The sequence below is a fragment of the Mesocricetus auratus genome, unplaced genomic scaffold, assembly GCF_017639785.1.
Source record: "Mesocricetus auratus isolate SY011 unplaced genomic scaffold, BCM_Maur_2.0 Super-Scaffold_100023, whole genome shotgun sequence".
Lineage (NCBI taxonomy): Eukaryota > Metazoa > Chordata > Mammalia > Rodentia > Cricetidae > Mesocricetus > Mesocricetus auratus.
In genome coordinates this window covers 20,477,840-20,496,792 of record NW_024429204.1, presented here as the reverse complement: position 1 = coordinate 20,496,792, position 18,953 = coordinate 20,477,840, and the positions used below count along the sequence as shown (strand labels likewise).

At 48.0% G+C, this 18,953-nt stretch overlaps 1 protein-coding gene across 1 annotated transcript in view; it reads left to right on the top strand.

The window, feature by feature from the left end:
* The window catches only part of Fbxo32 (F-box protein 32), a 40,019-nt gene extending 21,077 nt beyond the window's left edge, over positions 1–18,942 (top strand). Inside the window, exons 5-9 of the mRNA XM_005082739.4 lie at positions 1,571–1,664; positions 2,473–2,657; positions 9,653–9,835; positions 11,338–11,481; positions 13,046–18,942. Coding sequence (XP_005082796.1) covers positions 1,571–1,664; positions 2,473–2,657; positions 9,653–9,835; positions 11,338–11,481; positions 13,046–13,135 — 696 coding nt within the window. The 3' untranslated portion in view covers positions 13,136–18,942. The remainder of the gene's footprint in view (positions 1–1,570; positions 1,665–2,472; positions 2,658–9,652; positions 9,836–11,337; positions 11,482–13,045) is intronic.
* Positions 18,943–18,953: the final 11 nt, after the last annotated feature.

The window sequence follows — 18,953 nt, the reverse complement described above, 5'->3', positions numbered from 1 at the left end:
GGCCCTGTCTCAAAACAAAACAAAACAGACTGGAAATTTTGTTCCAGCTCAAAGGCAGCCTGTTTAATTTTGTGGTGGGAGAGAGTCAGGGTTCCACTGAGAAAGTTTTCTAGGAGTTGGGAGTCCAAGAAGTGAGGGGTCTTAGTTTTCTCTTTTCTCTTTCTTTTTAGAATTAGCATATGTTAATTATAGATAATAATACATTTAATTATGATATCCTCACATTCGCTACTGTTACCTCTCTTGTATCACTCCCTGATTTGGGGTCTTGGTTTTCTGAGTTCAGTTTACTAAGCCGAGTCTGTGAAGTTTTTCTTGGGGACTTGTTTCTGATGAAATTGGGTGTTTTAACTTTATGGCAACCTTCTGTGTGGTGATTCATTGAAGCCTACAGTGTGTCCTCTGGTTTTCCTATGTGGTAAAAACACAGCCGAGTCCTCTCACAGGTTGTGAGACAGTTCATAAAGTCTGTTAAATCTTTCATTCCATTGATTTATTGTGTGTGTGTGCACACGTGTGCATGCCCGTGTATGGGCACATGTGTGGTGGTCTGTCATGGTCCTGGGAGATCAAGTCCAGGTCAGCAGACTTGCCAGCAAGTGTCTTTACCTGTTCAGCCATCTCCCCGGCCCTGGCGACACTCTTGACCCTCACTTTATTCATCTGAGAAATGGGTTGAACTAGATGATCTCCAAGACCCCTGGTCATTTTATTCTTCAACAATAGAATCTTCGGGGTGTTTGTTTGTTTGTTTGTGTTTTTCAAGACAGGGTTTTTCCGTGTAGCCCTGACTGTCGTAGAACTCACTGTAACTCTGCTTCCAGTGTCTTCTCCTGGCCTCCAATGGCACCAGGCACACACATGCTACACTCACACAAACATACATGTAAAATAACATTTTGAAAAAGACCCCATCGAAGTTAACTGATACAAGGTTTCTCCCCTAAACCTCTGGGAAGAAATAGGTAGACACGCTGTGTACACCTCGGTTTCTCCTCTGCATCTTTCTATTTTTAAAAAAAGGTAAATGCAGCAAAGGAGTCTAATCGGGTGAGTTTACCAAACATGAAAAAGCCGACCATGTCTAGCAAAGAATCTTCCCTTCCTTGGGACAAGCACATGGTCACCAAACACAAGCTTCGCTGTGCCCTGAGAGCAGTGGGGGCCAGTAGACCAGGGTTCAAGTTGGGGCAAGACCAGTTTGCCCTGGGGGTGACTGTGCGGAGCTCCAGTGCTCATGGGTCATGAGAGGTCTGTTCCCTCCGGAATACTGTCAGCTCCCCTTTCCCAAGTGGACCAAGTAGAGTGGATTAGCCCTGGCTGAAGCCCAAAGCCTTTACAGATAAATGAGAAAAGGCAATTAACTATTCAGCCTGACTCCACGTTTTGAATTACCATCATTTGTCTTCCACTGGGAGCGCCTGCTTCTTATTGCCTGGTGGCCTTGCCTGCCATTTGTCTCTCTCCCCCGTCAGCCCCGTATCGGCACATCATGTGACTCAGAAGTGAAGATTAGAGGGGAAAAATACCTCTGTATTCTAAGCCCGGCAACTTCTATTTTTATCCGCAGCTGCTGGAACTGATAGCAAAGTCACAGCTCACATCGCTGAGTGGCATCGCCCAGAAGAACTTCATGAACATTCTGGAAAAAGTAGTTCTGAAAGGTGAGCTCCGCCGCCCTCTCCCAGCCCTTTCTATAGGTACGGGGGTAGGCAGGTGGACTCTGTCGTCTAGGGACGTGTCACCAGATTTAAAGTAATGTGAGTGAATGGGAATGAGTTGAGTCAGCTGAATCCCAGGGCCACCAGCTTCCAGCTCAGAAAAAGGTACCACCCGAGCCCTTGGCAAAGAACAGGACCGCTGCCCCCTCGTCCTCTCCTTAGGATCATCTGCCTGCCTTGCTTTACGCTTGACTGGCTGCTTCTCAGTGAGGATCTGCACCCCACCCTTCGCCGTGGCGTTTCAGTATTCCTAGAGAATGGGGCTGATCTGAGGCATGGACTGAACTAGCGATGACCTTAGGCCTCTGGCTCAGCTGACTCGTTTCACACTTGGGGTGGCGGGGAGGACCTGATGCATAAGAGAAATGATCTGCCTGTGTACGTCTACAAGTTAGCCAGACAGGGTTGGAACTCAACCTTATGAACCCCAAAATTGCAGCCTTGTGCTGACCGTCTAAAATATGTCAGCTGCCGGACAGAAAAGCCGCTTTCTGATAGGTGGCCCCTTGGCGCTGGTGGAAACAGAAAGGAGCGCTTTTAGAAACCCAGGAGACGAGAACAAAGAGGGACCTACATAATGGAAACTCTACCCGTTAGCCCAGTATAGAGTAGACACTGGTGAGGTAGAAGACCGTATCCCAAGAGACAGAGCCCAGTAATGGGCGCGATCGATGATGAAGAAAAGACCGCTTGTAACATGCATGGTTTCCATCACGTAACTTTGACTTCATTTTTCTTATTCCCACTCAAGTCCTTGAAGACCAGCAAAACATAAGACTCATAAGGGAACTTCTGCAGACTCTCTACACATCCTTATGCACGCTGGTCCAGAGAGTTGGCAAGTCTGTCCTGGTGGGCAACATTAACATGTGGGTGTACCGGATGGAGACCATTCTACACTGGCAGCAGCAGCTGAGCAGCATCCAGATCACCAGGGTGAGTGCAAGTCCCACTCACCCCTCTCGCCCCACCATGGTTTCCTCCACTCAGACGCTGAGCGGAACCCTAGGGCGTAAAGTCCACTCTGGGCATGCAGCAGACGGTCGCTTCTGATTGGATGCCTCATCCTTGTGGTGTGGGGGGCATCCTGATAAACGGGGGGGGGGGGGGGAGCCTGTCGAAACAGGCGGAAGGAATGTAAAAGATAAGAGCCACCTGAAACATCGGGCAAGGAAACGGGAGCATCGCCATTCAGGGAGGGATGCTGGCTGTCCGCTCAAGTCTTCAGTGAGGCTTGGGGGAGCTCTCCACCCATTCCCTCAAAAAGAATGAGCTGTTTGTGGACTGGGGACAATAGAACCCAGAAGGCTGTAGCTTGGAGAACTGGCACCACCAGTCTTTTAGAATCTCAGTCCCGTTTAATGGCAGTGATGACAAAGGACACCTTTGAGCCAAGCCTGAACATACGTGTAAGAAAATGCTGAGCTAGACTCACTCAGAGCCTGTGGATTACCCGTGTAGGCTTCATATATCAGACACTCCTTTTGGCTTTCAGAATAAAAACTCATTGTTGGCTCCCATCCTCCTCGTGGAGAGGGGGAGACTAAGGCACACACAATGTGTGACTGTCCCTGGCGTAATCTCCCAGGGCTCACTAATGGACAGGCACACTCGGGAAGCTCACACAGCACTTGGCTGCTTATCTAATCACACCTTGGGCTGGTTAAGTGGCTTCCGGGATTCACACGGTTTAGAGCTGCACCATGTATCAGGTGAAGGTGACATGCAGAAAGGAAACCCCGTGACTCTTCTAAGTAATCCCTTGCTGTGTGACGTTTCCAGAAAGCACGTTCTTTATTATTATTATTATTATTATTATTATACCACACTTACTTATTTGTTTATTGTAGTTACCGTGTTCTGCTTGCATATGTGCTTGGACACCAGAAGAGGGCACCAGATCTCATTATAGATGACTGTCAGCCACCATGTGGTTGCTGGGAATTGAACCCAGGTCTTCTGGAAGAGCAGTCAGTGCTCTTAACCTCTGAGCCATCTCTCCAGCCCCAGAAAGCACATTCTTACTTTACAATTAATGGTCTTTCTGCACCTTGGTTTCTTAAATTCTGCTGCAGGTAGAGTAATTGGAAACCTCCAATTACATGGCTTCCTCAGAGTCACTTAGACCACAACACCCCTGCTTGTACACACCCACAAACTCGTGTACATGCACACACATGCGTGTGCCTGAAAACGCATGCGTGCAAAGGGTGGAGCAGAGCCCAAATGTAGGTCATCTTTCAGAAATTATCCCCATTGTTGGATTGCTTTAAGATAATCAAGCGTTCATTATGAACAGTGTAATTGTAATCGTTTGTCCCTGTGTCATCTCTGGAGTAGAGACATAGCTTAGCAGTGTATATTTAAGACCAGAATCCCCTTCTTCCCTCAGAAAACTCAGGTAGAACTGCTAACTGACTCTAGCAGTCTCTATGGCCTGGACTGAATACATCCTGGTCTTATTCCCCAGAGGAAGTTGCCAGCCAGCGATAGAAAGGAACAAGGCCTGTTTGTTCCTCATCGTCCCTCTAGCAACTCTGGAGGCTTTGTTTCCATGGTCTTGCTTGCCCTGAGCTGGGTGCCCTCTGGGCCACCTCAGGCGAGCGTGTCTCCTACCCCGGTCTCCCTTTCCTCCTGCTTTCATGACCTTACGTCCTTAAAGGCAGCCATTGTGTCTACTTCACAGGGTGTCATCCATTGAAGTGGACACCAGAGCATGCCAGTGACCTTCTCAGCACTACAGAGAAATTAGGTTAAGTCAGAAGCTGCGAGTATTTATTCCTAAAATGGCAAAGCGTGCTGAACATCAGTGGCTTCCAAACTTTTTCCCATCTACTTCTCTTCCAACTGTTTATCCACTGATCCAGCTTATTTTTTTTAAAAAAATCAAAACCCTTTTTTAACCCAATGGAATCCTCTGCAGAAGGGATCCAGCCCTGACACTCATCTGTCTCCCTCTAACATCTGCCTGAGGTGCGCCAGTGAGCCCCATACTTCTCCACACACTACCTCAGGGCCTGTGGCTCACGTCTTCCTGGTCCATCCCATCTCTTAAAGCCCCTGTCGCACGGTCCTCTTCAGAACCCTCTGACTAGCTAGAAGGGTCTCACACGCATACACATCTGTCACCAAAGGAAAAGACTCCGTCGTCTGCTGGCACCCGCAGTCAGTAGATTTTAGTTGAAGAGATGAATGCTTCTTTGAAGAGACAGCTCCCCACCAGCTGCCTCCTGAAGTGCATGTGCAGGGTTCCTTCCGGGGAGCCTGATGGGAAAATATTGTCCTAGATGATGGATGACAGTGATAAGCTATCGGCTGCGAGATTCCGACCGTTACTCTCCTTTGCTTTCCTCGCTTGGAAAATAGAAGCAGACTAGCCATCTCTTACCCCTGTGTGAGATTTAACACAGGCATGAGATTGCTTAAGCTAGTCTACAGCTGGAACAGGGCCTGGTATGTGGTAGCCATTTCTATAGCTGCGTTAGATCTTACGGCCGAGGACTTGCCTGCGCACACACTGTACGTCCTTCCCATGTGATAATTAACTTATCTAGTAATCAATTGCAATGGGGCAAGTGACTGAAATTTACTTCTATGCATCATCTATCTAACCTGGTCTCTTCTTTCCTCGCTTTGTAAATGAGAAAAGTCATCCTCGGTACCCACAGAGAATAGATCCTCAGACGTCCCCAGGATACCCTGGTTGCCATGGATGCTCAAGTGTCTTGTACACAGTGGCATAGTGACTGTGCTTAGCCTACGTACATCCTCCGCTGCACTGCAAATTGTCTCGAGCCCAGTTTAATGCCCTGTAGGGTGCTATGTGCATAGGGCATGAGGACAAGAAAAGGAGTCTCAGCAAAGTCGGTGCAGATGCATTTTTTCCTCGGTATTTTCCGTCTGTGGTTCAGAGAGCTCAAGGGTGTAGAAACCATGAGTGTGGAGGGCAGAGTGTAACTGCTGGGTCTTACGTGCCAGGAGGCCTGACATCAGACTCCAGACTCCAAAACAGGCTGCTCACAGAGGCTATACTTCAAACTTCTCGTCCTTTCTCCACTCTGTCTTCTCCTGCACCGACAAGAGGGGCTCTGAGCTGTTTTGTTCTGAGAGTTGTGTAGTAGGGCGTCCCACATAAATCCCCAACTCCTATGGGGCTTGGTGGCTCGGGCCTGTAATCTCAGCACACTTGGGAAGTGGAGGCAGGCGAATGGTGAGTTCAAGGTCATCCTCAACTACAGAAAAAGTCTGAAGCCAGCCTGGGCTAGAAGATCCTTGGGTAGGCAGTGAGAGAACAAAAACACTCTAATTACCTCGGTCTGGGCAGTATTTGTATAATTTGTCAGAAAGAAAATATTAAAAACTGACTTTCTTAGTTAATGCTTCCCTGTTTGCCCATGTCCTGCCACAGAGAGTAACCTTGTTTGCCTTAGAAATCGTCATATCTAATTCTTTCGAGCCAATTTTTATTGGCAAACGCAATTTATATAATAATAAAGGATGAAGGACAAAATTAAGAGAACTGGTTTGTAGGGGAAAAATAAAATATAATTATAGTGCTGTGGGCAAAGCAGTGTTTTGGAAAAAGGGGTCTGGGGTAGACACAAATGCTTGGCTCAGGCAGCGAGAGTGACATATTTTTCCTTTTATATGTTTATGTTCGAGAGGAGGAAGGCTTGCAAGCAGTTAACCATTTATCAGGAGTAAGGGCTTGGCACGAGGTCTGGGCAAGGGCTTTGGAAAAGTTCAGGTTTGAAAATTTGACAGAGCAAACTCTGCCAAGCAAACTTGCCTTTAATAGGAGTTAATGTAATAATTGGCCTGGGACTTTTCACCAAAATGTAGAGGCTTTGAAGTGCTGGAAACAAAGAGAAAATCCCATGGCAGTTTTATTAGCTCATATGATCAACAGCAGATGATAAATGATAAATAGGGTCTAGGGCTTGCTGCGGTCACACAAAGTCCTCGATGTTGCAAACAAACTGAGTTCGGCCCAACAGCCTGGGGAAGAAGAAAGCAGTAAAAACTGTCAAATCACGGACACTTCTGATGAAACAGGAGGCCTGAGTCACCACAGGTCCAAGATCATTAGAGCTACAGGGATCTTGGGTGTTCTAAACACAGTCTTTGGGAGCTGGGGAAGCTGCGACCCAGACTTCCCAGGATGCCATCTGAACGTGCCCTTTGCCCTTAAATCATGTTCCTCCCATGCCACACCAACCTTCTCAACAGTCCCATTAAGTCCTCCTTCTAGAACCCATCTTCCCTGCTAATGCCTGTCTTCCCGGGGTGCTTTCCAATACTAAATGACACCCGGAATCCCAGTGAGGCTGGTACCAAGTAGCCCCGTGTGTTTGGGCTTTACTGTGCTCTCTACATGTAGATGAGGAAAATAATCCCTATTCCAAGAGGATTATTTCCCCCTGCATTTCCGCAGCTATCCACAGAAGGTGCCACAAGGGCGTTTGTGCCGGGCTAGTCTCCAAGGCCTCCAAGCTAGGGCCTGCTGCCTTCAAGGATTTGTAGGTATAGGTGAGGTATCTTGAGATCATCAAATTTTAAAGTAAGAAAGGGCTTGAATATAAGCTTGGGGATATAGTGGAAGTCCCTTCAGAAGCTCAAGGTTGATTGCAGGTCTATACTACATGTAAATGAGCAGTCTTTAAAGCATTCCCTGGAGGGGCTAGAGGGGTCACTCGGCAGTTAAGAGCACTGTTGCTCTGCAAAAGACCAGGGCTTGGTTCCTATCACCCACATGGTGGCCCACAACCATCTGTAACTCTGGTTCCAGAGGGTCCGATACCTTCTGATCTCCAGAGGCATCGAGCACACATACGGTGTATATGCATACATGCAGACAAAACCTCCTGTTTGTAGAGTAAGAGTTTTGAAAATTAAATGTCCCCTGGTGTGAATAGAGCCACCTCCTTTGCAGCGGCGCTTATAGCTCAAAGGGTTTTGGGCCAGCCATTGCCCGGCATGTATGCAAACATACACACACAAACAGACACAAGCATACATACACAGACCCACACAGATGCATACAAAACATACATATAGTCCTGTAAACACACATACCACACACATAAGCACAGTGTCTTTGTGTTATTCTTTTATTTTTCCTGTGCAACTATTTGGATTTAAACCGTCGCACTAATATTTATTGAGAGCTCATGACATGCCAAACACTCTGAACACCAGGACACAACAGTGAAGCAAAGCCAAGTCCCTGTTGCAAAAGGACCTCAGGCTCTGAAAGCAATGTCCCACTCAGTGTTTCCTAAGGGGAAGGGGGTGTGCGGAAAGGGAGGTGCAGACCGTCATTGAAGGAGCTCCTAGGAGATCCAAGAAAGCGGTGAAGGAGATCTAGGGGAAATACATAAGCCAAAAAGGCAGTCCGAGGAAATGGTCCAGTTTTGTTTTGGCTTTTGTTTCTTTGTTAGGTATTTGGTTTTTTGAGACAGGGTCTCTCTGTATAACCCTGGCTGTCCTAGAACTTTCTATGTAGACCAGGTTAGCCATGAACACACAGGTGTCCTCCTCTCCATACCTCCCAAGTGCTGGGATCAAAGGCGTGTACTGCCATGGCCAATGGAAATGGTTTGAAGAGAGACGAGAGAAGACCAGGTGGGCGAGGGCATTGTGCACAGGTAGACATAATGTTGTTGGGTGCCAGGGAGGACACTGAAATGGAACCATCTGAGGTCACCGAGGTGTCTGCCTGGGCCACTCATCAGGACAGTGGCACTTTTGGGAGACAGCGAGTCTGGAAGTTGAGTAGGGAAGTTAACAAAACACAAAAGTCCAATATGCCCCCATGCTCTGGTGGATAGCCCCACACCATGCACACACGGGCAGCACTGATTGGACTTACAGGGGTGTCAAAAACAAACCATGACAAGTTGGAGAGAGGGCTCAGTGGTTAAGGGCACTTGCTGCTCTTGCATTGGATCTGGGTTTAGTTCCCAGCGTCCACATGGCAGCTCATAACCATCTGTAACTCCAGTTCCAGGGGAGTCAATACCTTCTGACCTCTACAGGCACCAGGCATGGACACGTGCGTTTACATACATCCAGGCAAACACTCATACACATGCAATAAAAATAAATCTTTCTTAAAAGGACATGAAAAGACAGACACAGTATTATACCTTCTTAAGTGGATACCAGGCATAAAGCAAAAGATACCCAGCCTACACATCCACAACCCCAAAGAAGCTAGAACACTGTTCCAGAAACAGATGGAAGCAGATACAAAAATCCACAACTAACCATTGGGCCAAGCTCCTGGAGTACAGTAAAAGAGAGGGAGGAGCAAAAATACGAACAAAGGAGTCAGGACCATGATGGGGAAATCCACAGAATCAGCTGACCGGAGCTAGTGAGACATCACTGACTCGGGTCTGACAAATAGGGAACTTTCATAAGACTGAACTAGACTCCCTTAATATAGGTGACAATGGTGTGACTGGGACAATATATGAAGCCACTGGCAGTGGGTCCAAGACCTAACTCTAATGCACAAACTGACTTAGTGGAGCCCATTCTATATGGAGAGATGCCTTGCTCAGCCTAGACACAGGGGTGTGGGGGTGGAGAGGAGCCTCAGTCCTGCTTTAATGAGATGATAGGAAGGAAGGAAGGAAGAAAGGAAGGAAGGAAGGAAGGAAGGAAGGAAGGAAGGAAGGAAGGAAGGAAGGAAGGATCCAGCATATGCTTTTTAGAGAGTCTTTTAAAGCAGAAACTTGCAAACACAAGGAGGGCCTGCCAGGTGAGTCAGCCGGGACACGCCAGGCTGTCCTCTGGAGGCTCTGCCATGGGTCTTGCTCTACTTTGGGAATCTAGAAGTCACCTGGGGGACACTGGCATTCTGGGAGCAGGCGACCTGGGAAATGGCACTTCTGTGACACCGTCTTGTCACCTCCTCTGTGCAGCCTGCCTTCAAGGGCCTCACGTTCACTGACCTGCCTGTGTGCTTGCAACTGAACATCATGCAGAGACTGAGCGATGGGCGGGACCTGGTCAGCCTGGGCCAGGCAGCCCCAGACCTGCACGTGCTCAGTGAGGACCGGCTGCTGTGGAAGCGACTCTGCCAGTACCACTTCTCCGAGCGGCAGGTCAGTGAAAGCCCAGTGGCCTGCCCCCTCTCCCTCCCGTGCTCCCCGATCTGCCCCTCCCCTAAAAGAGACCCACTCGTCTCCAGCGTGAAGCCGGGCTGCCTGCCTCCAGGAATGCCTGGTCTACTAGAAAGCAACAGTCTAAGGACGCAATTTTCAGCCTTCCTGACACTGTGACCCTTCAGTACAGATCCTTGTATTGTGTATTGTGGTGACATCCCCCCAACCATAAAATCATTTTCGCTACCACTTCCCAACTGTCATGAACCGTGATGTAAATATCTGGGTTTTCCGATGGTCTTAGTCTACACCTGTAAAAGGGTCTTTGGACCCCGACAGGGTCGTGACCCACAGGTTAAGAACCACTGGTCTAAAGCGTTCCTAAGTCAGTGGTGCAGTTTTTGGCTTTTGGTTCCTTGTTACTGTCGTCATTGTCTTGACAAGGGAAAAAATAAATCCTTAATCCAAATTACATTTTACAGCTCACCCAAAAATTTCACAAATTGGTATTGCCTCTTTCCGAGAGAGACAGAGACAGAGAGGGGTTGATTTTATGGTACTTTATATTCAAGCACTTTCATGAACATTATTTCCTTTAATCCTCCCAACCCAGGAAGGGTAGATATTGTCATACCCACTTCAAGCAGGTGATGAGGCCAAGGCCACAAATGGCCAACTGCTGTACTCACATTAGTGAAATGGCCCTCCGGGTGGGACCAGCCGTACATTTGAATCAGGCCGTGGACACCCTATAGCCCTGTCCCTCAACACACCGCGTCAGGGCGGTGGACACCCTATAGCCCTGTCCCTCAACACACCGCGTCAGGGCCGTGGACACCCTATAGCCCTGTCCCTTAACACACCGTGTCAGGGCTGTGGACACCCAGTAGCCCTGTCCCTCAACACACCGCGTCAGGGCCGGCTTTCTGATTTCTTCATATGTGCATTAACTCAACAGGTTCTTTTCAGGAAGCCACTGATACGTGAACGGGAAATAAAATAGAGCCACGGTGCTAATAACTGCGTCTTCCCAGAAATAGTGGCTCTGGTGTCCAGCAAAGAACAGATCGAAGTGGCCTGTGGGAGTCGCTGTGAAGGGAGTCAGTCACTAGGAGAACATAGCTCCGTTTCTTTCGGAAGCTGGCTAAACAGTGCCGATTGAGCCAGGAGAGCTAAGAAAGTATCACTTTCCGAGCCGGGCGTTGGTGGTGCACGCCTTTAATCCCAGCACTCGGGAGGCAGAGGCAGGCGGATCTCTCTGAGTTCGAGACCAGCCTGGACTACCAAGTGAGTTCCAGGACAGCCTCCAAAGCCACAGAGAAACCCTGTCTTGAAAAACCAAAAAAAAAAAAAAAAAAAAAAAAGTATCACTTTCCAAGTTGACAGTTTTGTCCCTGGATATTCTAGGGTCCATGTAAAAATGTGGGGGAAAGAGTAGGAGCAGAACCTCAAAACCCCAAACGTTCCTCTCCTGAAATTACTTTTCTCCACTTGATTTTCAGATCCGCAAGCGATTAATCTTGTCTGACAAAGGGCAGCTGGATTGGAAGAAGATGTATTTTAAGCTGATACGATGTTACCCAAGGAGAGAGCAGTATGGGGACACCCTACAGCTTTGCAGACACTGCCACATTCTCTCCTGGAAGGTACGAGTCTGGGCTGGCTAGGGTTATGTCTGCGTGACCCAAGCTAGCATCATTTTGGAAAAGGAGGCCTCCGTTTAGAAAATGTCCCCAGCAAGCTGGGCTGCGGGCAAGTCTGCATGGCGCTTTCTCGATGGATAGTTGATGTAGAAGGACCCAGCAGACAGTCAGCAGTGCCACTCCTGGGCGGCAGTAACAAAATAGACTGAGCAGGCTGCCAGGAACACCCTGTAAACAGCCTCGGCTTCAGTCCCTGCCTCCAGCCTGATTTCCCTGAACCCTGAGTGTCAACAGTGCCAGCAACAAGAGGCCAGACCTCCCCTGTTCTTCCCTGCCTCAGCCCTGCACTTAGGAGAGTGAGACTCAGCCAGGTCCTGTGCAGGGAAGAGAAATGCAAAGGCTTTCATTTCTCCTGCCCCTGATGCTCGTTTTTGTGTCTGAAACCCAGTCACCGCCTACTCTGTCTTTGTGTGCACAGATAAACACATAGGCAAGCCCTAACTCTTTAGCTTCTTGGTACTGTGGAATTGCTTTGGGGGGGATGGACGGACAGTATGTGTGGGGTGTGTTTGTGTGTGCACGTGTATGTGTAGGTACACATACGACATGTGAGCGTGTGCATGTGGAGGCCAGAGATCATAGTCTCCTTTTTCCTCAATAGCTCACCGGACCTTTAAAACAAAGGGCAGGGCAGGGGAGATGGCTCAGTGGTTAAGAGCACTGGCTGCTCTTCCAAAGGTCCTGAGTTCAATTCCCAGCAACCACATGGTGGCTCACAGCCATCTACAGCGTGATCTGATGCCCTCTTCTAGCATTACGTGTAGATAAAGCACTCATATACATAAAATAAATAAATCTTAAAAAAAAAACAAAAAGGCTGAACATGGAGCTCACCACATTGGCTAGACTAGCCAGCCAGCGAACTCCTCCAGGGCCCCATCTGTTCTGCCTCACCCCCAGCGCCCTCCATGCCCAGCTTTTACATGGGTACCAGGACTCCAAATACAGGTCCTTACAGTCTCACGACTCCTTTCCTCTCTCCCTGAATTCGGTGACATTCTTTTGTTTCTAAGATTTGTTGGTATCTTTTATCATAAACATGCGTATATTGCTGGGTGTTGGTGGCGCATGCCTTTAATCCCAGCACTCGGGAAGCAGAGGCAGGTGGATCTCTGTTCATTCGAGACCAGCCTGGTCCACAGAGCGAGTTCTAGGACAGACTCCAAAGCAATACAGAGAAACCCTGTCTCGAACAAACAAACAAACAAAATGCACACATGTTCGTGTGTGGTTGTGTATATATGAGCGCAGTGCCTGCAGAGGCAGGAAGAGGTGTCAGATACCTTGGAGCTGAAGTTACAAGTGGTTGTGAGCTGCTTGGCCCAGACACAAGACCAGAACTAGGGTCCTCTGCAGGAGCGGTACCTGCTCTTAGCCACGGAACCACCTGTCCTGTCCAGCCCCTGCCGCGGCACTCTTGACAGAGTTGCTGAGAGATTGGGCCATGCCGTACAGAGCCAGGGAGCTGCCAGGGAGAGCTCAGATCTAACCACAATGCTCTTTCCAGGGCACCGACCATCCGTGCACGGCCAACAACCCCGAGAGCTGCTCCACGTCGCTTTCGCCCCAGGACTTCATCAACTTGTTCAAGTTCTGAATCCCAGCACACGACGGCACTTCACGAGGCCCCTGCTGATCAGACGGCCAGACGTTCGGAGTCTTCCTTTGTAAATAGTACATTTCAAGCATTGGCTTGAAACTTCTGAGCTAAGTCACCAAGAAGACGGTGGAAGGAAGAGACGCAGTTGCCAATGGGAATTTACAAATGTGGACGTCACATTAGGACTGGTACGGAAAAACAGATACTGTAAATAGACTTTTTTTTTCCTAACCATTTGCCAGCAAGACTGTAAGGGCAAGAACTCTATGTCTGCCATGAAAACGGAGTCCTCTTGATGTTCATGGAAACTTCCTAGTTCCCCGGGACAAAAAAGGAAAGCTCAAATATAAGACAGAACACTCTGTTTACAATGTGATAATGTTAAAACAAAATAAGGAAGGAGAATGGATACTACAGTTGACAAGTCCTTGGGCTTTGGGTTGGGCTTTGGGGTTTGTTTTGAACAGGCAAAGACGTCCGCCCATCTGAAACCTGCACGGGCGTAAGGTCTTATCCTACGAAGATGCCACACAATGGTCTACCTCTAAACGCATAGAGTGCTCTCTGGCAGCATACATTACCTAGCAGGCAATGTCTGTGTCTCGTGTAAGTGCTTTCATCTGTAAAGAGATCCAAGATGGGAACGCTATTAGAAAAAGAAAAACCCTCCTCTCGGTCTGACGTCCTTTTCCCTCTGCCCCCCTGATTTCTACCCCCTTCTTTCTTCCATGTTGTAGCTCGCGTAGGGAACCAGATGGCCAGCGTAAGAACAGCTCCGTAGAAGTCATGAAGAGCTAGAATTAGGCACCTGTAGATGCGGAGGCTCGGCAATTCTGGCTTAAGTCTACGCTCTTCTCGCTTAACTTCTGGGCATGTCTGGGCTTCCGTGGGTGTCCTCATGGATTAGTCAATGTCTGTGAACTTAGTGGAGCCCGAGTACTGCTGGAGAGACACATTTTCACACCAGCCAATTAAACCTTCTGGTAGCTGCTGCTTCCCCTGGCAGGGTAATGAGCTGAGGCCCTTTCTGTTGCTAAGTCCAACATCAAACCTGAGTCACCCTGAGTTGGGACTCACCACACGCATGATTTAAAAGGAAGCCTGGAGCTCCAGCCAGCTACAGAGATGAGTCCACCTTCTTTCAGGACTGAGTTAAAGCAGAGAGTTTAGAGACAAGGGATCCCAGGGGGTCTTGCAAAGCAGAGCTATGAACACTGTGGAAGAGAGCAAATCTCAGGACTTGAGGAGTTGATTCCTGGGGTGGGGGCAATGTTATTTTTTACTTTTTATAGATTGTTGCTTTTCTACCATGTGTATATATTTGCAGTTGTATTTGCCTTTTTTTTTTAAATCTCCAAATAAAACTGCCACTACGCATGTCCTTGGCAAGTAAGCAGAAACAGGAAGTCGTTCTACAATAGATGTTAAGTAAGGTATTGTGCCACCTGAGACATGGATGCTCAAGTGGTCCTCAGAGGAGGGGAGGAGTGGCCGAGCATGCACAGGAACAAGGGACAGTCAACACCTCTTCCTTCAGTAATAGAGCGTGCCTGGGTCAGTACGGTGCAGGCTGACGGAGTCTGCCAGACTCCCTGCTTTGCGGTGTCTGTGCTTACACCGGAAGTTCTCCCTATTTCCTTCCTCCCTGAGGGGGAAGTTACGTTGAATTTAAAGGCTCGTAATGGGGAAGGGGAGATGTAAAGGAACAAGATCTGGTGTATAAATTTAAACTTTAGAGACTACAAACTAGTAACAGCAAAGGGTTTTCTATTTGACTTTGTTTCTTTCTACTCTTTGCCCAAGAATTAGTTTTACATTGAGAACATAGGGAAGGGGCTGGAGAGATGGCTCAGTGGTTAAGAGCACTGGCTGCTCTTCCAGAGGTCCTGAGTTCAATTCCCAGCAACCACATGGTGGTTCACAACCATCTGTAGTGAGATCTGGCGCCCTCTTCTGGCCTGCAGAACACTGTACATAAGAACACAGGGCTAGACTATGAAAGAACAGAAGGGAGGGAGGAAGGGTTTGAGGACATTTTTCCATAACTGTCAGACTCTCCAGTATCTCACCTTCTGTCTGGCTGTAGGATGGAGCTGGACCTGCCATTGCTATGGAAATGGTTCTGAGTGACACTGTTAGGGTTAGGGGCTCACGGCCTTTCTCGTGCTCTCATGAGTGTGTTTCCCCTGCTCGGCTGCGTTGTTTGGAGATGGGAAGTTGCTGGGACCTGAGGGTTTACAGCTCCAGCCACATGGCCTGCTTGGACGGCCAGCAGAAGGCTGGTGACACGCCGATCTCACGGACAGTGCCAGCAGTGCACAAAGGCACAACCTGCCTCTGTGCAAAACGACCCTCGCCCCAAGCAGCGAGGTCACGGCTTCTCAGAATGGTGACTGGGTGCCTGCAGATCCTCCGAACCTTGGTGTCGTTGGATATTGCATGTGATACAACTGAAGAATTGATTTAGGATGAAAGAGGAAAAAAGAACCTGTGTGGGTCGTTTTCATTGGCTAGTAGGAAACAGGAAGGATGTGGCAGGTGGAGAGGGAGTGGGGGAGGAGTAGAAATGGTGTGTCTTTGATGTTGGCGGGGAGGAGCAATGGGGGGAGTAGAGCAGGCAAGATACCCATATTAGGTCATGGCCAGAGCCTCACACGCGAGTAACAGGACTTAAAAACGTTTGTTCCTAGGACATTTATAGTCTATAGAATTCCTCTGGGCAAACCCATCCAGGACTCCCAGATCTAAAACACAAACTAAGAACCCCAGGCCCAGAACTGCTGCTACAAAGGCGAGAGGGGTGTGGCTATAGAAATTGCTAGAAGAATTTTTCCAGCACAAAGAAGAAAGTGTGTTTTCTCTATACTGTGCCCTCCCTGCCCCTCCTTTTCATGTCATAAAGCACAACTAGAGTTGCGCCCACTCTGAAGTCATTTTGGGTATCAAGAGAAGGGAAATGTTCTGTCCAAACCCTATGAGCAAACCCAGGGAAATGGTGACTCGAAGCGTAAGAGCAATCGGCTGGGAGTCTCTGAAGAGGGAGAACCATTCCATATAAAGTTTAGGAATGCTCCTTTTATAGCAATGGCCGGTAGAAAAATAAATAAACAGACAAACCCAGGGACACTGTCAACTAGACCATGTCGTTACTCACCACTGTTGAGTGAGCTGCTGTAATCAGTCCAATGGGAGGCAGGAGTGACGCAGAGGACCAGAAGTTACTAGGGGATCTCCAGTCCATCAGCTGGGACAGGCCTTCTGGCTAGTGACCATTAATGTCGGGTGCAAGTGGTTTGGACAAGGTACTTCCACTGCAAAAGCTCTCAGTGCAAGAGCCGAGCTACTTGTGACCTTGAAGCCAGTTAGCAGGTGGCACACCCCTGTGGCCTCCCAAACCCTTCCCTGTGAGATGCTCGCTATTGACACAGATTGTTTTCGTTGCTCTACACAGAAGAGAAAAGGCTGGGGATTTGATTTGTCTAAGCAACTGCCATGGTTCACAGAGGTAAATCATCACAGGAGATGTTTAGCAGTGTATGGCTCTCGGCATTGAAAACAATGTTGATTCTAGAACTTGCACCTGGGTTTATATTTTTCTGCCTGGCTGCAGGGCAATAACATCTTGCTATGCAAACACTCTAAATTTTATGTGTGAATTTGACTGTGATTTTATGTGTGCATTTTTTTAACTAAACTCTATCATTTTCTATGTTGACATCTGTTGTTGTTTTTTTTTAATCTGTTTCCAACTCTCCGAGTCTGTGAACCATCTCCTCTGACTGGATGCTGGCTTGAACCCCGTTAGTGCTTCCAGAGACTCAGAAACACTCTCAGCCTCTGGGCACGCGCAGGGATCTTACTCTCTGGTATATCATGGGCCGTCTATGGCTTCAACCAACAAGGTAGCAATTCCTCTAAATTCTATGTTTTCTGTAAGTGTTTCCTTCTCTGCTTTGCTGATGCAGAAAACAGCAGCAAAGCCACCTTTGGTTTTCTAAATGAAGGAAATCCCCATCCTAGATGTTAGACCAAGAAGGGTGAGCGAGGGTGTGTTCTGACATTTCTACCTTTCAAGATGAGGAACCCTGTCCAGAACTGGAGGGTGGGGAGCCTTCCTCTGCACGCCCTGGGAAGTCAGCAGTAGAGAGATAGACGGAAACCTGGAGCTTCCTGAAGCTAGAGCTATGAGTCCGTCTCCCCCCCAAGCACGTTGTGGGCATCTGTAGATTCACGCCACTCAGTGTGATTCTTCCAAAGAGTCTCACGGCGGGAGGCAGGAGAGACTGGTCCATGATGGGCCTCTGCCACAGTCTTCCAAACCTTCTTAACTCTGACTCTTACCAGAGAAGTTAAGGGGTCCCCTTTTCTTTTCACACCCTCTCATTCTGCTGTGGCTATAGCATCATTACTAGGAAGTAACCCACACGCCAGGTATGTGGTACGCACACCTGTAACCTTTGCAGAGGCAGGAGAACTGCTTTTCTAGCCGGGGCCTTGTTTCAAAAACAGTAGGTTTCAAGCTGGGCGGTGGTGGCGCACACCTTTAATCCCAGCACTCGGGAGGCAGAGGCAGGCGGATCTTTGTGAGTTCAAGGCCGGGCTGGACCTACAGCCTCCAAAACAATACAGAGAAACCCTGTCTTGTAAAACCAAAAAAAAAAAACAGTAGGTTTTGACAAATTCATCTTTCCCTTGGGTGGTTGTATAATGCCCTTCTAAGAATAGATACAGGGTCCTGATTCCAGCACCCATGTGAAAGGCTTCAGTGCATGGGGAGTTCATTTAGTTTTAAGAATCTAATGGTACCCAGGCTCAGTGAGAGACCCTGCCTCAAAAACAGAGATCCAGAAAGATGCCCAATATCTACCCTGACCTCCAAATACATATGCCTGTGCACACATATTTCCAGGCATTCTAGTGTACACACATACACACACACACACAGACACACACACACACACACACACACACACACACACACACACACACACTAAGGATCAGATAAGTATAGTCTTGACCCAGCTCCTACTGGTACCCAAGCACGTCTTTGTTCTCCCCTGAAAGGGAAAGGCACATTTAAGCATCCATCTTCCTTCCTGCTCCTCTCTTACCGGTGAGCCCCACTGCAGGACCCAGTGCAGTTCTATCTAGTGAGAGTTCACACTGTCCCACTTTGTTTGCAATCAGCAGAATTTATCCCATACGGCAAGGGATGGTGGTAGCCATAATTTTGTCTGGTGCACCTTTTTCAAAGTGTCCTTGACTTCAGCAAGCAAAGCTTCCTGGGAAAGCTCTCTAAACTTAGTCCTTCTCCATTTGGCTGGAAATGGATGGCTACATCCAAACCGTCAAGTTTCTGGATGCTCCATATGCTTCAACATTACTGAACATGACTCTGAATAGAGACACATTTGCTAACTATGCACAAGGCTGTTTATCAGATGGCTCCAAGCCCTGCTCCGTCCTTGGGAGCTTTTGGTGTCGTCTTTATGTTACCAAATGCCAGTCACCCTGGCTAAAGAGAGTGTATATTATAGTCCGTGTCTAAGCTTAGAAGCTTTAAGTGTACTTTTTCAAGAAAAAATATTAGAGTGGGTGGAATGTGTTAACTAAATGTATAAGGTTAGACAGATTACATGCAAAGATGAGTGTTTAATATTGAATGATCTGAGTCCTGTATAACTTATTTGCACACCTTTCTTGCATGATGAACTGACTTTTTATAGTTGTTTGTACCAGACAGTGGCATATTTTTTGTAAACATTTTTGACACTGAATTGCAATAAATGATTTTTCCAACAATACACCCTGGCAT